Source organism: Chelonoidis abingdonii, chromosome 12, assembly GCF_003597395.2.
Source record: "Chelonoidis abingdonii isolate Lonesome George chromosome 12, CheloAbing_2.0, whole genome shotgun sequence".
Classification (NCBI taxonomy): domain Eukaryota; kingdom Metazoa; phylum Chordata; order Testudines; family Testudinidae; genus Chelonoidis; species Chelonoidis abingdonii.
Genome location: NC_133780.1, coordinates 3,481,270 through 3,508,195, shown reverse-complemented (window position 1 = coordinate 3,508,195; position 26,926 = coordinate 3,481,270). Strand labels below are relative to the sequence as shown.

The 26,926-nt window shown below is 50.8% G+C and overlaps 1 protein-coding gene across 1 annotated transcript; it reads right to left on the bottom strand.

Annotated features, from left to right (window-relative positions):
* Window positions 1-207: 207 nt before the first annotated feature.
* On the bottom strand, window positions 208-17,079 carry LOC116829203 (C-type lectin domain family 2 member B-like). Its single transcript, XM_032787913.2, has 5 exons — window positions 16,880-17,079; window positions 8,721-8,819; window positions 6,467-6,639; window positions 4,450-4,556; window positions 208-2,139 (listed from the first exon to the last, which is right to left on the bottom strand). The coding sequence occupies exons 1-5, from the start codon at window positions 16,956-16,958 to the stop codon at window positions 1,971-1,973; spliced, it is 627 nt and encodes a 208-aa protein (XP_032643804.1). The 5' UTR covers window positions 16,959-17,079; the 3' UTR covers window positions 208-1,970.
* Window positions 17,080-26,926: the final 9,847 nt, after the last annotated feature.

The following is a 26,926-nucleotide window of genomic DNA, read 5'->3' as shown; positions in this document are numbered from 1 at the left end:
TGAGTGGCTCCAACAGATCCCAGGAACAACATCAGAGCTCTCTGTCCAGAAGAGTGCAGTGCTAGGAACAGCTAAGATACTGCGTAGAACCCTCAAACTCCCAGGCCTCTGGTAGAGGACCCGAGGTTGAGGAAGACACATACCACCCATAGGGGTGAGAGGGCAATTTTTTATATATATATATATAAAACAGAGAGAGAGAGAGAAAGAGAACATGAAACAATGGGTATTACCATACACACTGGAGTGATCAGTTAAGGTGGCTTTTTCACAGCTAAGTTGTTTGCCCAAAGGATTTAAACTTTGAATCCTGAGAGAACTGGCCCAAGTGAGTTCAGTCAGGCCGGTTCCCCATTTCTCTGGGATGTATTAATAGTGTTAAAGCCCCCTGTCTGCACCCCCTTTTGAAGAAGGCAGGAGAGAAGGTTGTTTTAATAGCAGCCAACGACTGATTTATCAACTATTTAGATCTGTCATCCTAATAATAAATAAGTTAAATGAGATCAAACGAAGCAATTCCACATAGATAATCTACCATGGAGCCTAGAGGCACTCTCTTAAATGCTCCTTCCCGAGCACTGGGCAGCTCCAGCAGGGAAATTGCTCCACTGAAAAGGAGCCCTGGGGTTGGAAGGTTGTTTCAGGATGTCCTGAACATTTGCTGCTATCCAGCCGCACTGCTCAGCAAAAATCCACACCGCTCGGGGGTCCTGCCCCAAGAAGCAAAACTAAGGCTGAATTCATTTCTAAAAGCTGCAGGACTCGTCTTTGGCGCAGGAAGAGCCATCAGTTATTAAAGGGTGAGGTCACTGGGTAGAGGCAATTTACACAGTAACTGCAAGACGAATTCAGAGCTGTAGTGCACTCGTGGCTTGCACCAGCGGCTTCAGAACACTGGTCAAGAGACCCCCTAGTGGACAGTGACGGAATAACCGACCAAATGGAGAAGTTTCCTCCTGATCTTCATTACTTAGATGGTGGTTCATGCCCTGAAGTAAGAAGGTTTGGATCTCTTCCCAAACTCCTGTTCATTTCCTCTCTTGTATGAACAACAGTATCTAATGTCCCAGTCCTTTTAAAAACAAATCCTGCCAAACTCTTGGCTTCAACGACATCTTGTAGCAGTGAGTTCCGCAGGCTAATTGTGTGTTGCGCAAAAACATCGGTCCTTTGATCAATTTCAAATTTGCTGATTTTCAGTTTTGTTAAGTGTTCCCATTGCTCTTGCATGAAGAGATGGATTGACTAGCAGCACCTCAGTCTATCTTCCTCATCCCAGTCTTTGTTTTTCTCCCCTTGTTCGCTTCCCCTTATTCTCCGACAAGAACAGCTCCAATCTCAATACACGAAAGTCCCACCTGGCCTCCCATCATTCTTGTTACCAGTCCCTGAACCTCCTCTAGTTCTGCAGCATCCTTCTGGAGATGGGTGACCCGTACTGCACACAGTGTTCCCCATCAGGTGTCCCTTTGATTCATATAATGACATCAGAGAATTTTCTGTATCATCACCTAGTATGTTCCTAATATACCCCAACATCTTGTTTGCTTTGTTGTCAGCTGCTGCACACTCAGCTGAGGTCTGCACTGGGTGATCTACAATGACACCCCTGGGTGAGACGCTGGCCTCATTGAATTGAATGGGAAAGTATGCATAGATTTCAGTGGGATCAGCAGTTCACCCCATCTCCTTCTCCTGAGCTGTTGCAATTGCATTTGGACCTAGGAAGATGGATAAGTAATGCCCAATTCTTCCTCTGCTGGACCGTATTGTATTTGTCACACTATTTCATCTGCCAGTGGGTGGCCCGTTCCTCTCATGTGGCCAGACCCTACTGAAGTTCCTTCCTCCTGTCGTTTTTCAGTTTAATTAACCTAATAATCCAACATCCACTGGAAATGTTGCTATTTTATTCTTCAGCCCTTGTTTATAAAATCAGCCATAGACAAATTGTGCGAGAGGCAGTTTCTCTAGTAGCCCATTGTGAAGCTTTTCAGCTTCTGACTCTGAGTTGCGTTTTTCTGGCTTGTATACGCATCAGGTTTGCTGCAGACCCAGTTTCTCTCAGTGATGCACCTTGAAGAGCTGATGCCGTTGTCGTTCAGGAACGCGCAGTCCCCTCCTCCTCCTATCGGGAACCTGCAACGAACGATAAAGCCATCGTCAGCCAGCAGCTGGGCCTGTCCTGTTACTGCCAGTGGGAGAATGCGCCTGACGCACGTGCTCCCAAACTCTCTGCCAGCATAACCCCACGTTAATGAATTGTTTCCTCCCAGGACCCCAGGCAGCATAGAGGATGCCATTTTGTAGAGCATAAACAAAATGGCATCCTCCATATAGGACATAGGCGCTGACTTGGCGGGTAAAAAAATAAAATAATGGGTGCTCAGCACTCCCCAGCGGATCAGCGCCTCGCCCTCCCCTGCAGCACCTCCTGCCCACTGGTGGTCCTGCAGATCGGCTCCTGCACCTCCCACCCAGCACAGATCAGCTATTCAGTGGTGCACAGGATGCACTGGGGGGAAGGGGAGAAGCAGCAGCAGGAAGAAGCAGAGGAGGGGCTGGGCTGGGGGTTTGGGGGAAGAGGTGAGTGGCGGCAGGGCCTGGGGCAGAGCAGGGGCAGGGATCTGTGTAAGTCGGCACCGATGGCACAGCGTTGTCTCCTGTGCACCATTTTGTGCAGAGTCACGCCGCACGGAGGACGTCATTTTGCTCTACAAAATGGTATCTGCTCCACAGCGTGACCTCATACCTAGGTCATGCACAGTCATGCAGTGTGGAGGATGCTACTTCGTAGAGCAAAATTGCGGCCTCCGTGCACTGTGTCCTTGCAGGAAACGTACAGCCGAGGTGAAGCCGTGTGGAGAAAGTGGCACCCTCCGCACAGTGGAGGTCACTGCTACCCCATCTGCTGATGGCGCGACCCCCGGTTTGGGAACTGCTGATCTAACACCTCCAGCCTGGATCACAGGATCTCTCCTCAATGTGTGAGGGGGGACAAATGAGCCCACATCTACTACTGCAGGTGTGTTGGGGAAGGATTTTCTAGCTAGAGCCAGGTGCCAAATCAGACAGGGAAAGGGCTTGATTTGGGATACAGGAGACCCAGGTTGAGTGCCCTAACCAGGAGCTACGGGGGACGGAGGACAGACACCACCATTGGGTTTATTCATTGTGCTTCCAAATTTCCTTTGCTTTTAAAATATAAATAAATAAATAAATAAATAAATAAAAGGGGTTTAAAAATGCCTGAAACTGAAATGAAACATTTTGTTTCTGGCTGAACAACAACAACAACTGATGTGAAAGTAAAAACTTTGGCTCTTTGTTTCACTGAGAAATCTGAAATTTTTTCAGTTCTGGCTGATCCAAGTTCTTCTGCTCCCAATTTTCAGTTCACCCAGTGAATGGCAATATCGCTCATTCCGACAGCTCTAGTTCTTACACCTTCCTCTGGGGCAGTCTAAGACAGGGGTGTCAAACGTACAGCCCCAGACCAGGTATCACCTCTTTCCTCCAGCCTCCGACTCCCTCTAGACTCTCCAAAGCAACTGGCCTGCAGCTCTCCAGGGACTGGAGTCTGAGTGGGAGGAGATGAGGTGGGTGAATTTGGCCCAGTCAAGTTTGACTAAAAAAAAAATATATATATATAAAAATCACAACTTAAAATATTTCAATTTGGTAAGGCTGACATGGTGTCTCTTGGGAGCTGTAGTTCAGGTGCCTTATGCTCCCCTTCTCTTCTATAGACCAGGTTGCTTACTCAGACTACATATCCCAGGGTGCACCATGGTCTCACTACTGGTCAAGAGGAAGCAATACATCATGGGAGATGCAGTGCAACTGCATTCTTCTCTATAGGCCAAGCTCCATGTCCAAACTACATCTCCCATGATGCTCCCTGATCTCACTCTTGGTGAGGGGAGGTGGTGAATCATGGAGTCCCTTGGCCATGTGACTCCAGCTGGGAAACCCAGCCCATAAAGGGGGAGATTGGGGATATGAGGAAACCAAACAACTCCCATGAGGTATATAGCCACCATTTGGGGCTGAAATATTTCAGGTTTTGGTTGTTTTTTTTTGTTTGTTTTTTGTTTTTTTGGGGTGGAGGGGAAGATGGAGGAGTTTGATCAAAAAGTCAAAATTTTCCATGAAAAGACATTTTATGAAAAGATTTTACCAACCCCCTATTTTCCATCATAAAACAGTTTCAGTGAAAAGTTCTCAACAACCCTAGTGTTACCATCCCCCCAACAGTGCACCATCTCTTGCTTAGCTTGATCTATGTCTCAGCAGTGGGAGTGAGCCCCAAATCCCGGAGAGAACATAGATTTCCCTCACTCCCCATCAGTATTCCAGGGTTTACATGGTGAATGTTGACTCTGCCTGAATTCAGCCCCACAACCTAGTGTTCAGAAGCTAAACAGACAGGAAAAAAAAAAGACTCACAAGCTGTTGAAATCAGAGCCATTCACCCATTTCCAGGTCTGTCTCTCCTGCTCTTTCCAGAGGCCAATCCAGTGCTCGGCGATGCCTTTGTATCGCATCATGAAAACCTGTAACATAGAAAAAGGAAAGAGTTTATTCCACATGTGCTGCTCACAAGGCTCTGGGCAGCACAGAGACACATGTTATACAGAAATGTTCCTGAGTTAGTTAAAGCAAAACGTGTGGAACTGAAACGAGAGCTCCTGGGTTCCACTTTAGTGGCTTAACTTCAAGCCCATCCCTTCAGCCCCGCCTCAGTCACGGTGCCCCGTACAACCAGTGCGGCAAACGTGGCAGGAAGCTGCGCACCCCAGAGGAATTCATCACACAACCCTGCCCCATCCTTTGGGCGCTGAATGAGGCAGGGGTCCCATGGGAAAACACAGCAGGGGGCCACATAACTAAAGATTGGATCATAACTGAGCCACACCAAAAGGAAGAAGGAAAACCAGAGTTAAGGCGGCACTTGGGAGCTTTGACTTATTTCCAGTTAGAGCTGGGCAAGTTTTTGGTGACTTGTAAATTCACTGAAAAATTCTGGGCTGGAGTTCCTAGGTGCTACCACAAGAGAAATAATCAAGTGGATTTTCTGAAACTTTCAGGGAAAAAAAGTCGCCTTGAGAGAGTAAAGTTCAGAGAAACATCCCCCCCCCCAAAGAACACAAAAGGAAAACCCAGGGGCAGTTATAAGCAACTGAAAAATGGAAATCCTCAGACCAGTGGTGCCCAGACGTTGCCTGTCGTGTCCCCACTTACCAGTAACGGAATCGGTCAGAAGAGGAGCTTGAGCTGAAGGCGGAGCTGGGGCTAGGGGAGGAGCTGGGGCTAGAGGGAGAGCTGGAGGAGGGGTGGAGCTGCAGGTGGGGCTGAAGCTGGCCTGGGGGCAGAGCTGGCCTGGGGGCGGAGAGGGAATGAGGGCAGAGCTAGGGTGAGGGCGGAGCTGCATCTGGGGCTGGAGCTGGGAGCAGGATGGATCTGGGGCTGGGGCTGGAGCTGGGCGGGGAGGGTGGGCAGAGCTGGGGATGGGGCAGCCCTGCGGCTGAGGGGCAGGGTGGAGCTGCAGCTGACAGGCAGGATGAAGTTGGGGATGGGGGGCCAGAGCTAGGCTGGGAGGCGGAACAGAGCTGCAGCTGGGGCCAGAGCTGAGCTGTGGGTGAGGCTCCCTCCCTGCCCCCTGTGGAGGCTGGGTCGGGCCCAGCCATAGGCCCCCCCAAAAAACATTCCTCCGTGCCTCCCTAGGGCAGGTCACACCCTACAGTTTGGGGACCAGTGGCTTAGGCAATTTTAACAATATGCATCATCGCATGTGCCTCCTCTGTCCTATGTGGGATCTTACCCCATTCCCCTTGTAGTTGAGCATCTTCCACTCATGAATTAAGCGACACGATTAAAAATATTACATGTGATTTGTTGTCTCTCCCCAAAGGGAAGAATTGTGTGTGTGTAGTGGAGCAGTTTGTTTACGTAGGGTTTTGTTATTTGAAGTGCACATGCTACATGTTTATGTGAAGGTGGCCATCTTGGCTGACACATGGGGAACCTCCATAACGAAAAAGCCCAAGTCCACAACAGCTGGAGCTAACGAAGCAACCCTCTCCAGTCAGCACAGCTCCTCTGTAGACGAGCACAGAGTGTAACCAGTGACACGCTCACTGGTGGGTTACGCTGATATCCCAGAAGACAGCTCAAAGAAGTGCACCTCGCTCTCGGAGCAGAAGGTGGTGAGATTCTGGACAGTCCTTAGTTCCTGGGGGAGTCCATTCCCCAAGCTAGGACCAGCCACCAAGGAAGCTCCATCTTCCTCACTGAGAAGTTTTGCCCTTAAATGGTGCCAGAGGAGCAGAGATGTCAACCAAGGTCTTCATCCTGGAGCTTTTGGCTCTTTTAGACACCCTGGGCCCAGGCCACGGAGCGCCTTGAAGACCTTGACCATAACTTCAGCATAGCCTATCATCTCCAGGGTCTGTTTTTTTCTCACCAGGTCCTGGTCACTGTCAATCACAGCCAGGGAAGCACCAAGCGCAAAACAGTGTCTCCGGCTGTTGTTCCAGTCCTTTTCAGCCTCAGAGAAATAGTAGCATTTCCCTTGGTATCCGATCCAGCCGTCTGGGCACCAGACCATGAACTGGTGCTGTACTTTAAGTACCAGCACTGAAATTGAGAGAGCAACATAAGGGTAAGTGCTCAGCCTTTCCCTCCCCCGCTCCCCCAGATGCAAACACCCACCAGACGGAAATGAGGAAAGGCTCCAAAGTGCAACCTTAACCCTGGTTTCCCTGCGCCTTCCTTTTTATGTGCATCAGTTATGATTAGGGCCCTACCTAATTCACAGTTCATTTCCCTACATTTCATGGTCACAGCATTTTAAAAATCTTGAATTTCACAGTTTCAGGTATTTAAATCTTACATTTCACGGGGTTGCAACAAAATATGAATATATATTTAAAAATGGCAAAATGTAAACACGTAAAACCCTTAAGACTCAGTGTTTCACAAAGTGGGGTCCCGACCCAAAAGGGGGTCACAAGTCTTTTGTCGGGAGGTTATGGTATTGGCCACCCTTACTTCTGCACTGCTTTCAGAGCTGGGTGGCCAGAGAGCAGCGGCTGGCGCCCAGTGCCCAGCTCTGAAGGCAGCGCTGCCGCCAGCAGCAGCGCAGAAGTAAGGGTGGCAATTCTGTGACATTTCCCCCCCATACGCACAACAGCCTTGCAATCCCCTTCCGGGTCAGGACCCCCAGTTTGAGAAAGGCTGTGTACTTCTGTATACTTTTACCATATCGTATAAAGTACTTTTATAACATAGAGTAAAAGTGCACAAAGTACCAGATTTCACAGTCCGTGACGTGTTTTTCACAATGGTGAATTTGCCAGGGCCCTCGTTATACTATCTTTATGTGGTCACCTGTTATATTGTTCTACAGGACCCCTGCTTCACTCAGTGTGCAAAGAATGGGGCAGGGCTGTGTGATGAATTCATCTGGGCTCCACAGTCCTGAAAAATCCGGCCACTTCCCTGAGAGTGGGGAGGTGGAAAAGGAGATCTGGGGGATACAGCAGCTAGAAACCAAAATCCCACATCACAATCAAACACCCACTGTTAAACAGGAAAGCTGAGCCTGGCCCACTGCCCACTGCAGGGTAGAAATGGGACACACACATAGCAGCTTTTTATACCGAAATCAGCTTTGGGAGTTACCTCCAGGGTATTCACCCCTGGGATTACTCTAACCAGCCACTAGGTGTCACCGTAAGTACAGGGGAGATTCTAGAGTCCAGGTTACACCTGGAATCAATGTAACAGGCCTTTAGTCGTGGCTGTTCCCTCTCAGTGCAGTGTAGACGCACTCTGGGAGCCGCAGTTTAGGGCACATCTACCCTGCAATAAAACCCCTGCGGCTGGCCCATGTCAGCTGACTTGGGCTCACAGGGCTTGGCCTGCAGGGCTATAAACTGCAGTGCAGATGTCAGAACCCGAATTTAAAGTCACATAATTTCTAAGCCAATCTCATGATTTTGGGGGCATGACCCATGGTTTGTTCCATGCTCAGGCTGGTCTTGACATGGGTAGCATTGCTCAGGGAGGTGGTGTTCCAACACTGATGGAAAAAATCTTTGTCCGTGTACACGGGTTCTATACTGAGGTGTTATGCTGGCATAGCCAGAACAACGCAGCTATGCCAGTGTAGTCTCCCTAGGGCAGACATCCCCGAGACTGTACGCTCTTTGGAGGAGAAATTCCTTTCCTGTTTGTATTATCTCAGAACTGAGGTTTCTCCCTTTCGTTACAATGATACATACTTATCCAGGAAGGCAGTTTAAAGGGCCAGTTTTGTCATCACAAACAAGGCTCCAGAAGGGAGCAGGAGGAAGAGTCTGAAGATGCATTCCTGGCCCCCACGGCTGATGCCTGAGAGGAGACAGCCTGTGACTCTGGGTGTGTCTGCACGACAATGGCACTGCTACGCTGCTGCAGCCCTGCCACCGTAGTGCCAGAGCCTAGAAACTTCCTACATCAACGGAAGGGTTTTCCCCGTCATGGTAGTTAATCTACTTCTCCGAGAGGCAGTAGCTAGGTTGATGGATGGACCCTTCTGTCGATCCAGCCGTGTCTACACTCGGGGTTGGGTTGACCTAACTGTGGTGCTCCGGGCATGGAATTTTTCACAGCCCTGAGCGGCGTGGCCAGCTCGATGTGAATGGAACACACAGACACTGGGATTAGTCACTCACCTGCCAGAACAATAACAGCAACAACCAGAACGACGAGTACAACACTCATTGAGACTGTACATGCAGCATGCTTCCTGAGCCTGCAGCTATGGCCATTACCTGAAAGAGAAAAAGCTCTTAATTCTCCTGAGAGTGGGGTACCCAGAGTCAGTAGCTGCATCAGAGTCTGAGCTGCGTTGGTGCAAGGAGCATTGTGCTGAATGGCTGCCATTATCTATCTATGGAATAGAAAAGCTCTTTTTGTTTGGAATAACACCAGGTTCATTCACCACTGATATCCCTGGCCTGTTACTGCCCAATTTTTAAGTTCTCACCCATTCAGACTTTACAGATTACACCATGCAGCATACAGCTACAGTAAGGGATATATCTATGCCATGCCAAGAGCCTAGACCAGTGGTTCTCAACCAGGGATATGGGCCCCCTGGGGGCCGCAAGCAGGTTTCAGGGGTCCACCAAGCACAGCCAGTGTTAGGCTTGCTGGGACCCAGGGCCAAAAGCTGAAGCACCGCTGTGCAGCGCTGAAGCCTGCGGCCCTGAGCTCTGCCACCTGGGGCTGAAGCTGAAACATGAGGAACTTAGCCTTGGGGACCCCTGTGGTTTGGGGCCCTGGGCAGCTACCCTGCTTGCTACCCTCCAACGCCAGCCCTGGCTTTTATAAGCAGAAAAACAGCTGTTATGGCAATGGTGGGCTGTGGAGTTTTTAATAGCATGTTGGGGGGCCTCAGGGGATGTCTACACTGCCCACATTAGGGCACGGCTGCAGCAGTGCTGTGACTTGGGCAGCGTAGTCACGCTTTATCACCGGGGGAGAGCTCTCAAGGCAATAAAAAGAATAACCACCCTGAATGAGGTGTAGCTCCCGACAATAACGCACGGTCTATACTGGCGCTTTCCAGTACTAAAACTTTTGTTGCCCAGGATTTATTTGTTTTTTCCACATCCCTAAACCACTAAAGTTTTGGCGCTGAAAGGGGCAGTGTAGACACAGCCTCAGAAAGAAAAAGGTTGAGAGCCCCTGGCCTAGACCATTGTGATGTCAGAGGTAATTCAACCAATCACCAGCCTTACTCTAGTCCCAATTTGCATGCAACAGTTTCATTGGGATGACTGCAGAGATGGTGGCTTACTTAGCCCAGCTTCCAGACCTGTGCCACATGAAGAATGGGGCTGTTTAATTCCACTTTTCGCTCCTTCCCAGAGCTGTCACTCAGAATGTCACAAGGGCAGCTGGCTCCAAACTAACATGGGAGAAGGGATAGGAGTGTGAGGCTCACCCTCACTTGGCAGCCTGTGCTGCCTGCCCAGCCTGTGCCCTCTCCCAGACACTAAGCCTACATGCCTAGCTATAGGCTACTCTAGAGATGGCAATGAGTATCTTTCGTCTCGCAAGAAACCTATCTTAGGCTGGTGAGCTGATGCTAATTCCTTTTTGTGACAGTTTTCTCAGTTTGGAAATTAGTTCCCATATGTTTTAGTTCAAACCACAAATTTTATGTAAGTGCCTTTTTCTGTGTACATCCACACTGAAAAAAAAAGGTGTTCTGAAGCTGGGTTGGCTAACCTGTATTAGCTAGCTTGGGTTAAAAAGGCAGCAAAGACCTTTAAAACAACTGAGGTTAGCCTCTCAAGTTCAACCCCAGGCTCCATTTCAGGCTTTAATATGAGCTGCTAGCCCGAGTTGCCGTGTCTTCAGTGCTATTTTCACCCAAGTTAGCTAATGCGGGTTACTCACCCCAGTTGAGAACACACCTTTTCCTGCAGTGTAGACACGTGCGCCTCTCTCTCGTCAGAAGTGACCAGAGAGCTGTGGACCTCAGAAACCTTCCCATCAAAATTGATACAACTGTGCAAAACATTTTAGCTTCAATGAAGCCACATACTTAGATGGAAAATGTTCCCACCAGCTTTTCTCATTTCCTCTAAAGAATTTTTGAATCTTTGCTCACTGATGATTCATGATGATCTCAGATATGGACAGAATGAACCCTGGCAGCCCCTGTGGGAGAGGAGTCCTGCGGGTCTGGGGGAACTAGATCAGCCCCCAACATAAAAAAAAATCTCTTGCCTTAGCTAGGTAAGTCTTCTCTGGCCCCCATCTCCACAATATGTGAGCACCTCACAGCCTTTTAATGAATTTACCTGCACAGCAGCCTTGTGAGAGAGGGAATTACTGTTCTGACCATTGTATAGATGGGAAACACGTGAGAGAGACTAACGCTTGCCCAGAGTCACACAGGGAATCAAACCCATGTCTTCCAATGCCTGACCTAGCCCCCAAACCACTAGGCCACCCTTCTCTCAGCAGTCAGTGCCAGGGGTGAATGGGAAAAATCCTGCTCCCAAACAATGTGAATCACAGCAACAAAGAGTCAGGTGTGTGCACTGAGCTGAGGGAGTTGCAGTCCCACCCCAGCAGCTGTGCAGGACGGTGGGGTTCACACAGGGGGGTTAGTAACACGTGGGAGCGGGAAACATGCAGCAGGATTGTCTGTGTCCACACAGACGCACGGGGAGAAACTGGCCCCAAAGAACAGCAGGAAAAAGAACATGAGGTGATGAAGGGAGAGAGACAGGGAAGATCTTCAAATGGGGGTGCAATATGAGGCGCCCAAGGATATATCTGCCCCCCCACCACCATACACACCCCAGTCAGAATCCCAGCTGGTTGTGCAGGCTGGTTGGGGTGGATGCACCTGTGAAATCTCACCCTCACCAACAGAAGGAAGAGGACAGGGAAGACAGGAGAATAATGGGAGACAAGGGGCTATTGCCAAGTCCTCCCACCCCCAGGACACGGCCTTGATCCTGGATGCGCACACCAGATACCATCGCTGCGAGCGCAAACCGCCTGCCCCGCTCCTAACCATGCTCAGCTCCGTGCTGCTCCCCCAAAGGGCCTGGCCATTTACAGCCAACACTGAAAATTCAGCCCCACCTGTGCACGCCGCAGCCTGTCTCCAGCTAGGGACACTCCAGCAAGCCAGTTCCCTTTTGCTGCCTGGGTCTCCATTGCGATCAAGGGGCTGCTGTATCTCAGCTCTTCCCTGCTTTCCTAGGCTGTCCAAGTGTCACAGCCCCAGAGCCCAGCTAACAGCCGCCTGCACCAACATCGACACAGGGACCGAGATGCCACAGATATTGAGTCACAAGCGAGGAACTGCTCCCTCCAACGCTCCTGTAGGGTGTGGGTGTCAGCCCCAGGGACTGTGTGGCATCCTGTGATCATTTTACGCACCAGTCATGCTGTTCGGGGGTTTCCAGTCTGTGTCACTGACAGGTTTAGAGAGCACCGGAAGGGAAAGACTTAATGCCAAAAGGAAGCAGCCAGCATCGACGCTGTTCAGTTTCCATAAGGCAAACTCCGGCTTCCTCCATTTTCCATACACGACAGTGAATTTACTACATACTACAATGTTACTATTCTTCCCACATCCCCTTCCTGGCTGCTCGTGGTCTGAACCCCCCTCCACTGAGCACCACAGGCCTCCTGCTCCCCCTACAGCCACAGGCCACTCCCCACCACTGTGGCTCCATCATCCCCACTCCACCCCTTGCTGGCCTGTTCCCCTCCCATTCACCCTCCCCGCTTGCCGCTGGCTTCCTGCCCTACCCCGCTGCTTCCTCCCCTCCCTTCCCACCACTGCTAGTTCCTGCCCTCCCCCTACCTCTCTCCTACCCACAGCTGACCCCTTCCCTTCCTAATCACAGCTCATCCTCTGGCTGATGACCCCTTCCCCCACCCACCTCTGCATCCTTCCAGCCCTCTATTCTTCCCGCTGCTGATTCACCCTCCTCCAGCGTCAGCCGGAACTTGGTGTGGAACAGACCAGGTGACGTCTACACTGCAGTCGGCAGGTGTGACTGCAGCTTGGGTGGATGTGCCGGAGCTAGCTTGGATCTAGTGAGCGTCGCTAAAAACTGGCAGTGAAGCAGTGTCAGTGCAGGCTTTGGTGTGAGCTAGGAAGGCAGGTACATACGTGGGGGGTCAGAGGGGCTCACGTCACCCATGCTGAAAGCCAGGCCATTGCTCCGCTGCTATTGATACTGCCACTCACTAAATCAAAGCTGGCTCAGGACTGCAAACACTCGCCCGTGGCTGCAGTATGGACAGTTCCTTAAACAAACGCTTGGGCATTTGCAGAGTCAGGGACTGGTCGACACACACACGTGTACCCACATGCCTTTCAGTTTACCCCTCGTGTTGTTTTGACTCTCTGGCAAATCTGTGCAGTGACAATCTTACTTTAGATGTTAAGAATAGCATCCTGTTTTGATTTAGCAAATGAATCACTGAAAAAAACCCAATTAAAAAACCCAAACACTGATTAAGGTAAATCAGAAAAGGGCACTTAAAATCAGTGGGCGGCTAATAAATTCCACTCCTCTCCCCTCTTAAACTACTATTCAAATAATTCAAGTTAGTTTTATTTGGCGACTGTCACGAGTTAGAAACTTCAAAAAAAATTGAAAAAAAACCCCAGATCCTGACTTGACAGCAAGATGGTGAAAGGTCAGTTTTGGCTTCATCTGCCAGACAGTAAAATTCAGGGCACTCCCCTGCTTGGCTGCCCCCCACTAGAGCCCCTTTCCAGCCCCGGCACCCCACTTTTGCAGCCTTGCTAAGGTGCATACAAATGTTTGCTCTGCTGGAGGGGTCTGCAGAGGACAGCATGGAATTTTTTGGGGGGGGTGGGGAGTGGAGCAGGAAAAAAGTGGTCAGAGAGGGAGGGGAATGGAGAAGGGAATCTCAGCATGTCGCCCCACCTGCAACCTGCTCCCTCCTGAAGTCATGTCTCTGGGCAGAGTTCCTCTGCGCCGTGTCTGCTGGCTCCCAGGACACCTTTGAAGAGCAACAGGTGCTGTCCTGGGTTCTTTTCTCACGGTCCCCCTCTGAATCCCTGATTTTCAATCTGTGACCTTCACTCCCACCCGTTTTTTTGTTTGTTGTCCCCCAGTGACTAGCTGAAAGCCTGGGTTCAGTGGCTCCTCCCCTTAGGCTGAGGGCAGGGGCCTGCACCCACCCATCCCCAGTGCTTCACTAGGGGCAACCTGCTTAAGTCAGCTCACTGCCCTGGGACACTGGGGGCCTGGGTTCTGTTCTCAGCTCTGCTACTGCCTGACTTTGGGCAAGTCACATCCCCTCTCCGGGACTGAGTTTCCCTCTCTGACACGGGGAGAGTGATACTGGCTTCCCTTGGTAAAGTCCTCTGAGATCTCCTAATGACAAGTGCTGTCAGAGCTGGGGATTATCACCATGAACAGCCTCTGTTTCAGTGGCTCCTGCCTCTAGGAGAGAGTGAAAAGACCCCAATGGATTGGAGGCCTCTGTAGCATGGGCTTGTAGCTTGGAATTTGGTGGAGAGGCTTGAAGTCACTTAGCCCAAGTCTCGCTAAGCTTGCTGGGAAAACTAAAAGGCTGTTGACATATTTCAGACTCCCTGAGATGGTTCAGTTTTCCAGTTAAGACAGCTGGACTAAAAAGCCTGGAAAACTCTGCCAAGTCCAGTGACTGGGCGTGGGCTGAGAGTACAACTCGCAGAGGGGCAGTACTGGGCTTTGCTTTTTGGTGATTTGCTGTGTCAGTCTCTCCACAGGTCATCTGGTCCAGCCCCCTGCACTCATGGCAGGACTAAGCATTATCTAGATCATCCCTGACAGGTGTGTCTAACCGGCTCTTAAAAACCTGCAATGATGGAGATTCCACAACCTCCCTAGGCAATTTTCGTAGGTTCCTTTTATTGCCTTCCTAAATTCCAGTTCTAATGAGCATCAGACCCCTTCATGGTGCTTCAGATCACTCCTTAGGTGGCTGTGGTTTTTGCCTGCTCATCTAAAGCCTCTCAGCTAAAGCCAACTCAGAGAGCAGAGGGCAGATTTTGTCTGATGCCCGGAAGTCTCCACTGATCCAGATTTTTACCCACTCTTCCAACCCAAGGAGACAGCCACAAACTTCAGACCACCGGTCGCCATCCCCTGGAGTATAAAGGTTTGTCTATATGGGAAAGTGATCCCAGTATAAGCCAAGGTGGGGAGTTTAAACCAATAGTTATACCAGTTCAGCCTCCCATGGGGAGACTCTTATTCCAGTAGACGAGTGGCCTTTAGGTCAGCTAATATTGTGTTGGAAGGGGTTCAAGCTAAACCAAAAAAGCCATTTACTGCAGAATAAGAGTGTCCACATGGGAAGTTATACCCTGTATGTTTCGCATGCAGCCCAGCCTAAAACACACCTTCGTCTCCTCGTCGCTTACCCCGCTCTGTGTTCCACTGGAAAACATGACTCGTGCGAGCTTTGAACTAGTGAAATGGGGAATGTGATGACCGTTTCAGTCATTTTAGATTATAAAAATAGCTTAACTGACAATTTCCTCACCTACTCTCTGTAAAAACATCCTGTTTTGTTAATTTACACCATAGATCCTAAAAACCAGGGGCCACGGCTCTGGGTGCAGTACAAAATGCCAAACAGAAAAACCCGATAACACATAACGCAGTCCTATCCCTGCAGCACACACCCCTCCACAAACCTGAGCGGGTTCCCTGGAGTGTTGAGTAGAGAGGGGAGCCTGTGGACTAGATGTGACAGAGGCATTCTCCACTGCAACGTCCCACATATCAGGGAGTGACAGATGTCGTCTCCAAGTGCAATAAGTCTCATTGAAAAGCATCAAGGAAAAACCAAGGCTGACCCTGGAGATATCGTACTACAGAGTGACCTGGCACCGGAGCAGGAATGACAGCAACAGTAACAGGGTACAGGAGGTCAACCCCCAAACACTGCATGTGACCCCATCCTGGATGGGGCATACCTGCCTCTGACAGACACCTGGGGACTGGCTTCTTCTAACACCTTGGCAACACTGGTCTGGCTTGTCCTGTGACAACCATCACCAACAAGCAGCCTTAGTAGGCTTAGCAGACCCTCAGAGACTTTATCACATTGTAAGTGGTTGTGTTGTTGTTGAAGCTGCTGGGTGTAACCACCATCCTTCCTTTACAATAATTCTTTCTTATAGCTAAGCTCCTTTATGAAACTACAATGCCCCTATCCCAATACAGAGGCACACGTGGGCTACACAGGAGTTTGTGCTACATAGGAGAGGGGCTTGCCTAGGTATTGTTTGTGAATAGAGTGTGCATGTGCGTACATGTGCACAAGACAGAGAAGAAAAAACACCAGAGAAGCGGAGGGAGCAGGAAGCCAGAAAGCCAGACACAGAAGCACTGGCAGTGGGACCCTGAGAAGAAACCTTGAGAGCGCGCTTTTGGGCACAGTGCTGGCTGAAAGAGGCTGGGAACTATGAGCAAGGAAATTGTCTCCCATCATTTGACTCCTCCTGTGTTTGGGGTAACAGCCTTTGTAAATAAGCCAGACTCTATGAAAGGGGACCAGACCCCACTGTCTGTTTCTCCTCGTAACTGCAAGACACCACATTTTTGGCGAGTCGCTCAGGTCAAGAGGGATAAAAGAGGGTTTGATGAGCATCTGAGCATGTAGCTGTAGCTTGCTGGAGGCAGATCAGCTTCTCAAGGCTTGCAATGGGGTGGGCGGATGCATGTGTGCAAGGTCTCACATCTGACACCAGGGCCCCTGCTCTCCCCGTGCCTCTAACCCCACATGCACACGCACACTCCTGAACAACCTCCTGATTGGGGTAAGCTGGATGGCCTGGCACCCAGTCAATTTGCTTACCCAGGGGGAATAAACCCAGGGTACCTGGCCATCTGGGGCTGAGAAAACAGTTTCAGTCTCTCTATGGGTCCTTAGCCAGCACTTTCCAGAGTCGTGTTTAAGGCAAAGCAGATGCTCCAGCAATTTCCCCCACCCACACAGGTGTAACAGTGACAGGCACTGAAAGGTGAGACTCCTCCTACACTCGCTCTTTGGTATTGGCAGAGCCCCATCTGTACAGAGCCAGAGGTTTGCACATGTTTTTTACAAGAGCTGCTAGCTTCTCCCCAGCAAGTGTGGGCTGGATGCAGGGGGCAGTGGATGAGATTCAATGGCCCATGCTGTGCAGCAGTGGGGTATGTGGGCGGGTGTGTGTGTATATATATATATATATCACAACAGGTGATCACAATGGTCCCTTTTGGCTTTACAAACGAGGAAACTAGAGAACCCATTTAAGTGCTCAAAAGGGGGCTTAAGTTACCTGGCTCCGCTCTGCTCCTGGGGTTTCCAGGGATCTCAGGACAAAACTCCGGCCACGGTTTCGTCCCAGCGGGATCCATTATTTTCTCTTGTCTCAGTGGGACACGCGGGCAAGCGCTGGGCTCCTCGTTTTCTCGCTATACCCCAGAGCAGGGATTCAGTCCCGGTCGGCTGGAGAGATTCCTGGCTCCTGATGTGGCTGTTCTGCAAACAAGAGGGAACAGACGGAACATGTAAAGGGCAGTTTCTGTGGATCGTCACTAGGTGGGTTACAGAGTCATCCCTGTTATCGATCTGAGACATGGGGCATGGAAAGTTCCCATTGGCAGATTACTAGACCTGACTTTCCCCACTCTTTAAAAGGTTCTGAGGCCACATGCCAGGTAGAAACTTCTCCCCAAGACACTGCGGCCTCAGATGCACTGGCAGAGGAAACTGAGGCAGGAGCACATCAGGCCTCTGACTGAGCTCCCCAAATGCAGGTTCTCCCTTTGCATAGTACCCCTGCACTTTTCAGAAGCACAGCCCTTCCTTCTCCGCACCAGGCCTGTCCTACCCCGCCCCCCCCACTCCATATTCCATCCCCTTATGCTCTCACACAGCCATTTATCCCCCACCACCACACACACTTCTGGTGGGAGAGGGAAGCAATGCTGTGGGGGGAGCTTTGGGGCTAGGAGGATTGTTTTGGGGAGACCTCATGCCCAAAAAGATGCACAGCAGGGAAGGACACCAGACCCAAAGCACCAGGATCTCCTTGCACTCCTGCCTGAGTTTCCCATCAGTGCTGCCTCAGTGCGCAAAGGAGCCTTTAAGCACTGATGTCTCAGCATAGAGGGACTAAGCTCCCCACTTCGGACCCTTGCCCTGTGCACAGCCCTAATCTCTTCAACCCAGGAGCCCCCTGCACACAACCCTCCCCCTGCATTCCCAGCTTCGTCCACCACCACACACACTGCCTTCAACAATGCTACTGAGTCATCTCATCTCATGCCCCCCTCACCCAACTAGCTAGCAAGTTCTTCTACACAGCTGCAATTCCCAGGACTGAAAAGGAAATATGTGGCCAGATTCTAAAAGTAGAACTTACTGTTAGCAAATATCAGAGAGGTAGTCGTGTTAGTCTGGATCTGTAAAAGCAGCAAAGAATCCTGTGGCACCTTATAGACTAACAGACGTTTTGGAGCATGAGCTTTCATGGGTGAATATCCACTTTGTCAGATGCATGTCATCTGACGAAGTGCGTCATGCATCTGATGAAGTGAGTCATGCATCTGACGAAGTGGATATTCATCCAGGAAAGCTCATACTCCAAAATATCTGTTAGTCTATAAGGTGCCACAGGACTCTTTGCTGCTTTCTGTTAGCCATAACAATGTTTTGCTTTAAGGTGACTGTGCAGTTGTGGCAGAGATGTGTCCCAGCACTATAAAAAAAACCCCCACCTCTACAAAGGGAATAGCACCGATCAGAGAGGTATGTTTTCACCCCAGAGCATCCACACTAGGATTCAGTGGGTCCCCACCACCTTCTGGCCCTCCTAAGGGAAGCCACTTGCCAAGTCCATGCTCTCCCATCCCCTACACCATCCCTCCCAGCATCCCTGCAGCCCGCCTCACTGCATAGGGACCCCAGCCTCAGTGCTGAGAGCGCCTCCTGATCGCCCCACCCCACCGCCCAGGGTGCTGAGAGCCACTGAACCAGACAGCAAACTGGGTCTGGGATGGGACCCACTTCGGGTGGGGGTGGGGGGCGCCAGCTCCAGTTCCAGCCCCAATGCACCGCCACCCGCTCTCCAGTCTGGATCTACACTAGGCTCCCTCACAGCATCTCGGCCAAATCGCCCCCCCCCCACCCACCATACCCACCCCCCTGCGGGCCCCCGGTGCAGCAGCAGGAAGGAGGATCTCCCCCCACCCCGTGTCCCGGGAGCTCTGCTGATCTGCGGGCTCCATGGGATCCGGCCACTGCCCAGCGGGGTCCGGGCCCCAGCTGCCTCCCTCCCCCCGACCCGGCATCCCTCCCCCAGCCCCAGCGCTCTCACCTGGCAACGCGGCTGGGGGAGAAGCTGCTGCGCTGCCGGACCCGGGACCAGCTCAGCCGCATGGCCTGGGCAGCGGGGTGGGAGCGGAGCCTGCTCTCCACCAACCAGCGTCAGAGGGCGGGGTAGCGGGGAAACACAAATTCGCTTCCAGTTCCAGGGGACAGTTTGTCAAAGTTCCCCAGAAGTTTCCCTCCAACCGCAGCCGCTCCCCCCTGTAGCTCTGGCAGGCCCCAGTTTACTCCTACGCGCGACGGGGGCACCCCCCTGTGCTGCTCAAATGCCCTTTGTTCCCACCCCCTCAGTGCCTCCTGCTCAGCTCCCCAGAGACCCGGTCCCCCCGCACTTGGAGGCTGGACACAGAAACCTGCAGCGCGGCCCCCCAGCTTCTGAGAGATGCTCCCGCTGCAGCGATCCCACTGTCAGAGCCCAGCCTGAGCCCCAGCGGGCCCCTCAGCTTATAGAATATCAGCATTGGAAGGGACCTCCGGAGGTATCTAGTCCAACCCCCTGCTCAAAGCAGGACCAACCCCAACTAAACCATCTCAGCCAGGGCTTTGTCAAGCCGGGCCTTAAAAACCTCTAAGGAAGAAGATTTCACCACCTCCCTAGGTAACCCCATTCCAGTGCTTCACCACCCTCCTAGTGAAACAGTTTTTCTTAATATCCAACCTAAACCTCCCCCATTGCAACTTGAGACATTGTTCCTTGTTCTGTCATCTGGTACCATTGACAACAGTCTAGATCCATTCTCTTTGGAACCCCCTTTCAGGTAGTTGAAAGCAGATATCAAATCCCCCTTCATTCTTCTCTTCTGCAGATTAAACAATCCCAGTTCCCTCAGCCTCTCCTCATAAGTCATATGCTCCAGTCCCCTAATCATTTCTGTTGCCCTCCGCTGGACTCTTTCCAATTTTTCCACATCCTTCTTGTAGTGTGGGGCTCAAAACTGCACACACTACTTGAGAGGAGACCTCACCAATGTCGAATAGAGGGGAACGATCCTGTCCCACAATCTGCTGGCAATGCCCCTTCTTATACAGCCCAAAATGCCATTAGCCTTCTTGGCAACAAGGGCACATCTGTTGACTCATATCCAGCTTCTTATCCACTGTAATCCCCTGGTCCTTTTCTGCAGAACTGCAGCCAAGCCACTCAGTCCCTAATCTGTAGCAGTGCATGGGATTCTTCCGTCCTAAGTGCAGGACTCTGCACTTGTCCTTGTTGAACCTCATCAGATCTCTTTTGGCCTAATCCTTTAATTTGTCTAGGTCCCTCTGTATCCCATCCCTACCCTCCAGCGTATCTACCACTCCTCCCAGTTTAGTGTCATCTGCAAACTTGCTGAGTGCAGTTCACGCCATCCTCCAGATCATTAATGAAGATCAGGGGCGGCTCCAGGCACCAGCTGAGCAAGCTCATGCTTGGGGCGGCAGATTCTACCGGGCGGCATTCCGCCCAAACCTAGGGCGGCACAGCCGATTTTCATTGTTGTTGTTCGCTGCTCTGGCTGCCCTGTAGGGGGCGGCGGCGTGGCAGAGGGGAGCGCCCCGCAGCAAACTCGGCAGGGCAGCCCACGTCCTTCCCTCCCGCTGACCAGAGCAGCAAGGAGCCCTCCCGCTGAAGCGGTGGCCACCCCCTTCTCTCTGCCAGTTTGTCCCCCTGGCCCCCCTTTGCCACACCAGCTGTGCTTCCCCCCTCCCCGCTTTGCTGCTACGGCCACCCCCCCACTTTTTTTTTGGCTTGGGGTGGCAAAAAAGCCAGAGCCGGCCCTGTGGGGGGCATCTCTCTGCTCCCCCTTCCCCTCCTATGAGAAACTCTGAGCTTTGCCAGATTAGATAGAGCACCCTCGGAAATCCCATTGCCCGCAGAGAAAAAAACATTGCAAGGGTCAACGACCTTGTAAATGCCACGTCTCTCCCCTGCACTGATGCACTGTTCACTCCAACTCCCATCCCTGTCTCTGCCTCCTCACCTCAGGCTCACAGCTGGTGTTGGCTGGGTTTCATACGGGTATTTCTTTTTGAAGGAAAAAGTTTCTTTCCCTGCCATATTTAGCAGTGAATCAAAACAGTTCCTTCCCTCTGCAGCTGGAGGGCACCTGCAGCATGCTCCCTATTGCATGAGAATCAGCCAAGAGCATATAGGAAAAAGAGAGGGACATTTTTTAACCTTGTTTGCAACTCGGGAGGCAAGTTTAATGGGGACCTTTAACCAGTTCCAGTAGTGCCTCTTTGCATAATGGGCTTAATCTGCAGTAAGGGAGATTCAGGTTCGATATTAGGAAAAACTTCCTGAGTAGTTAAGCTCAGGCACAAGCTTCCAAGGGAGGTTGTGGAATCCCATCATTGGGGTATTTAAGACCTGTCACCTGTCAAGGAAGGTCTAGGTTTACTTCATCCTGCCACAGTGCAGGGAGCTGGATTTGATGACCTCTTGAGTCCCCTTCCAGCCCTGCATTTCTATGATTCTAATATCAGCCCCTCAGTTAAACTCGGTGCCCTACAATCAGGACTTGCTGAAGAATTTTAGCTGATTCCTGCCTTTCAGTGCAGTGAGCTGTTGTTTCAATCTGAGTGGCCAAAAGAGGCTGTTGCTCTTTCCAAGAAGAAATGCAACAAATAAATCGGAAATCCCACTCCGACTTCAAATGAGCTAAGTCTGGTTTCCATCCAGTGGAGGTGCAAGGCATCAGACTCAGACACCCAAATCCTCCAGCTAGTTCTGGAAAGGCAAAGCTCCTCACAGGACCAAGATGGGATTGCTCTCCACCATGCTAGCCTAGAAGGGGGTTAATGTGGCTGCAAAGGAGACAATTAAGTGGATTGGCCACAGCTGAGGGGAAATAGGGGGCTGAATGATAATGGAGCCAGCTGAGAAGGAACAGGCAGGGCTGATGTCAAGCCAGGCAGCTGGTAGCCGAAGGGGCTACAGTGAAGAAGCCTGTAGCCGCCCTGTGGACATTGGAGAGGGGAAGGAGGAAACCTAGGGGAGAGGGTGTAGGAAAAGGGCAGCAAGGTTTAAGATGGTGCACATTTCCTTGGCTACTGATTAAAGGGTCCCTGAGCTGGAACCTGGAGTAGAGGGTGGGCCCGGGTTCCCCTTCCGGCCACTGGGGAAGCAGCACTGCCCGAGCAGTGAATGAGAAGGCTCCATAGAAACTGTCTCAGGCAAAGACTTCGATGTCCCAAGAACAGTGACCTGGCCAGAGGCCCAAGCCAGGAAGGGAGAGCACCTGGTATCTCAGAGAGTGAGGGAGAGAGGCGGCAAGGTGCACAAGCAGTACCAGAAGGGAATGTCACACCTGGAAAGAGCAAATCCCCAGAGCAGCCGGGAGGAAGCGCCTTAGCAGTAATTATCCTGACAACCGCTGATTATTTGTAACAAAAATCAGAACACCCACAACGCACGCTGACCTGCCAGATGTGTGCAACGTGGCAACATCAAAAAAGAAACCCGGCAGCCACCAGATGCAAAACAGAACCCTGGAGACAGCGTCACAAGATTCAGAAAACCCACCACTGGAAGCAGCAGAGATCTCAATTCCAGGGATCCTGCCCTGTGAGAACACAAGCCAGAATCAGCTCCAGAGGCTGACTGCTCCTCTAGATTCTGAGTTGCATAGATGTAACTAAGTTCTTGTTTACATGAGATAGGGTACGTCTACATTAGAAACACTGCAGTGTTGCAGCTGCTGTATTGACACCATAGCAATGGAAGAGGTTCTTCCGTGGCTGTGGATAATCCACCTCTGCGCAGGTGGTCGCTAGGCCAGCGGAAGTATTCTCCTATTGATGTGGGGCTGTCTACACTCGAAGTAAGGTTGGCTTAACTATGTATCTCTGGGGGGATGAATTTTTCACACCTCTGAGCAAAATAGCTACATTGACCTAACTCTCTAGTGGAGACCAACCCAAAGCTGCACCTAACTTAAGTCAGTTTCTAAACTGATTTGGTTAATGCACCCCCCTACCGCCACCCCAAGTGGACACTGGTTTGGAGTTTTAGGACAGTTTATTCTGGTTTAGCTTAAACCTATTCCTTTCTTATCTGAGACAAACTGAAACCAGTCAGTCACTCAAATTGTAAAAAGAGCAGATATAAACACGTTTCAGTTTAGTTAAGTTGCAGTAATTTTTAATCTGATTTCAGTTCAACTTTCTCACGTAGATAAGCCCCATGGCATCTTTTTTATTATTTAAATTGCAGCAGCAAGTAGGAGTCGCAGTCATGGACCAAGATCCCCCTGTGCTAGGTGCTGGACAAACACAGAACAAGGATGGTCCATGCTTCTAATGTAAGTATGAGAGGAGACAATGGGTGGGTGCAGGTAGCTGGACGGAGGAGTACCAGCGAACAGTGAGACAATACTTGTCATTTACTGCTCTGCATATAGTCATCTCTGTAGCACGTTTCTAGCATTTATGCATTTATTAACCATTTATAGACAGAACCTTTAGCTAAGACTGTGACTGTCCTCCAGCCTGACAACAACACTGGGAATAAAGCTGGTTCAAATCCTCCCCATTCGCCACACATCTGGAAATGTCACAACCCACCAAGAGACAGGCTCTCCCTTTTACCCTCTCAGCCAGCAGTGCCACTCACACAGACTCTCTTCTCTATTAACCACGAGACTAGCCATTAATTTTGGATCATGTCCCTCACCTACTCACGGAGAGAGACCGGAATGACCAATCCATCTTCTACAGACCAGAGACTCCCTCTCCATCAGTTAGACACAATCCCAGCAACGAGCTCAGGATCCACCTCAACCAGTCCCTGGAACGAAGCATCCCGCTCCAGCATTGCCACATCCCTGCTCTGGGAAAGCTACACAGCTCTGGGCATCTGGAAGCAGGAGGTTCTAATGGCAACTGGTTTGTAAGTGTAACTACAGCAGCTGCTCCTGCTACAACCCTCAACCCCCCAGGAAGGAAGGCTGAAAGAATTGGGTTTATTTAGTTTGGAAAAGAGAAGACTGAGAGGGGACATGATAGCAGTTTTCAGGTATCTAAAAGGGTGTCATCAGGAGGAGGGAGAAAACTTGTTCACTGATGCACAAGGGAGCTCACTCACCAGGTTATCTTCTGCTGGGACCAACAGAGCCTGCCTCTGAGCCCAGCCTCATGAGAGAGAAGAAACATCCTCTAAAGAATCAATGGGACTGAACTGTGGGGATTGGGTCAGTTTCACTGAGAGAATGGGATTCTTATCTGAGTCAGAGTCACACTCTGTCAGGCAGCAAGACACACTGGCTGGGAATTTTCTAAAAAGAACAGAACAGAAATAAAGAGACGAAAGACCCTAAGTAGCCAGGACATTGTTACTAATCTCTGTGAATCGCAGGGATGTTGGCTGTTAAGAATGAAACACTGTCTGGTGCCACAGATAAGCTGACCTAGAGCGTTATCTACCAGTGTATTCCAGTACTAGCCTCACCCCCCATCCCAGCTGTGCCAATGCCCCTCAATCCTGACCCCTCAGTCTCCCTGCTGTCCCAGCCCTGGGCTTTCCCTCTGTCAGTGCCTTTCAACCCTGACCCATAGCCCCCCACCCTGTTTTTCCAGCCCTGGGATCTCCCTCTGTCAGTGCCCCTCAATCCCTAACCCTCCTGTTATCCCAGCCCTGGGTTTGCCCTCCTCTTCGTCCTCCCAACTTTGTCAATGCCCTTCAATTCCAAACCCATAGCCCAGCCCCCTTCCCCACTGCTATCCCAACCTCAGACTCACCCCACCCCACCCCAGAGCTCTGCCAGTGCCCTTCAATCCCCACCCGGCGTCCCCTGCTCTCCCAGCTCCGCGGTACCCCTGGAAGGAGGGTGACTTCACTCACACGCCCAGCTCTGCCTCAGGAGCTCAGTTCATCCTGATAATCCCATTCCTCAGCTTGTAGCCAGCATCAGACACAGCAGCGAGGACTGTGTGGAGTTAGGGGGGAACCCCTCCCTCAAGACCCCATCGAGAGGAGAGGTTCTCAAATGTATGTGATCGCACCCCCATTCTGTGTGTTGGGAGTAGTTTATGTCCCCCCTCACCTGCCACACCAACACACAACTCTCCCTAGATATACAACCCAGGAAGGAGTTGATTCAAACAGAGCCAATGAGCCATTGTAACAAAAGCAAACGCAGACCTGTGACTGGGTTCCCTGCCTACAGTTTAGGGTGACCAGACAGCAAGTGTGAAAAATCAGGACGGGGTGGGGGGTAATAAGAGCCTATATAAGAAAAAGACCCAAAAATTGGGACTGTCCCTATAAAATCGGGACATCTGGTCACCCTGCTACAGTTAAACAGGCGCGCAGCTGCATCGCAGCAAAGGAATTAATGTTCCAATGGCCGGGACCATGCAAACGGAACAGAAATCCCTCCAATGCACAGTGCCTTCGAGAGTCAACCGCACAGCGCCACCAGGGGAGCTGACAGGTCTGGAGGAATCAGCTTTGCTAGGCATGCCCTGCTGTGGGTAACAGCTGTGCAATACGTTCCCCCCTCCCCTCAGCTTCTCTCGCCCTCCCCCTCCATACGTTCTGCACCCCCTGGTTTGAGAACCTCTAGTCTAGAGATCAAGGCAAGATGGCTCCTCATTGTCCTCTCCTGGTAAAAGTTTAATCCTTCCAGGGCCCTGCCAATTTGCTGCATCCACACACACACCTGATCTCCATCCCCAAATAGCCACACTACCCTCCTCACCCACCCCTGATCTCCATCCCCAAATAGCCACACTACCCTCCTCACCCACCCCTGATCTCCATCCCCAAATAGCCACACTACCCTCCTGTCATAAATAGTAGTGAGGAATTAATGTTTCTTTTACTGTAAAGGGTTTAACAAGGGAACCAACACCTGACCAGGGAACCAACCAGGAAACAAGATTTTTCAGATCTCACAGGGAGGGAAGTTTTGGGTGTTGTGTCTTTTGTCTGTCTCTGTTGCACTCTCGGCTCTGAGAGTGATTCTCTCTATCTCCAGGCTTTCTTAATCTTCTGTTTCGAAGTACAAGTACAAAGGTAGAAGACAATAGGCTTATATTGTTTTTTTTGTATTTACACGTGTGTAGTTTGCTAGAATGTTTAAATTGTATTCTTTTTGGATAAGGCTGTTATTCAGTTTGTTTTCTTTTAAGCAATGACCTGTATATTGTCACCTTGATACAGAGACCATTTTTATGTTTTTTCTTTCTTTTATATAAACTTTTTTTTTAAAACCTGCTGGATTTTTTTAGTTGGGGCTCAAGGGGATTGAGTCTGCAGCTCACCAGGGAATTGGTGGGAGGAAGAAGACAGGGGGGAAGAGAAAATCTCTTCGGGTTAGAGTTACAAAGCTTTCATTTGCAGGGACTCTGAGTGAGGGTGAGAGAAACCTGATCTCTCTGGTTTGCATTTCAAGGAATTGAAACAGGGTGATTGTCCAGGGCCATCCAGGGAGGGGAAACCTGGGAGGAAGTAAAGAGGAGACAAGGGGAGAAGGGTTATTTCCCTTTGTGGTGAGACTCATGGCATCTGAGTCTTGGGGTCCCCCAGGGAAGGTTTTGGGGAGACCAGAGTGAGCCAGACACTGGAATTTTTGGCTGGTGGCAGCGCTATCAAATCTAAGCTGGTAAATAAGCTTGGAGGTTTCATGCTAGCATCTTATTTTCTGAACTCTAAGGTTCAGATCTAAGTAGGAAAGCTATGACACCTCCACATACACACACCTGATCTCCATCCCTAAATAGCCACACTACTCTCCACACACACCCCTGATCTCCATCCCCCAAATAGCCACACTACCCTCCACATACACACCCCTGATCTCCGTCCCCAAATAGCCACACTACCCTCCACATACACACCCCTGATCTCCATCCCCAAATAGCCACACTACCCTCCACACACCCACGTTAAATCAGTTCTCACCTGCACCCCAGGGCCACCACCTGCGGTGCAGGTGGGGGGAAAGCACCTGCTCTCCCATGACTGCTGCAGCTTTTCCCTTCTTTACTGTTTGTGCAGCGCTGGGTGTTT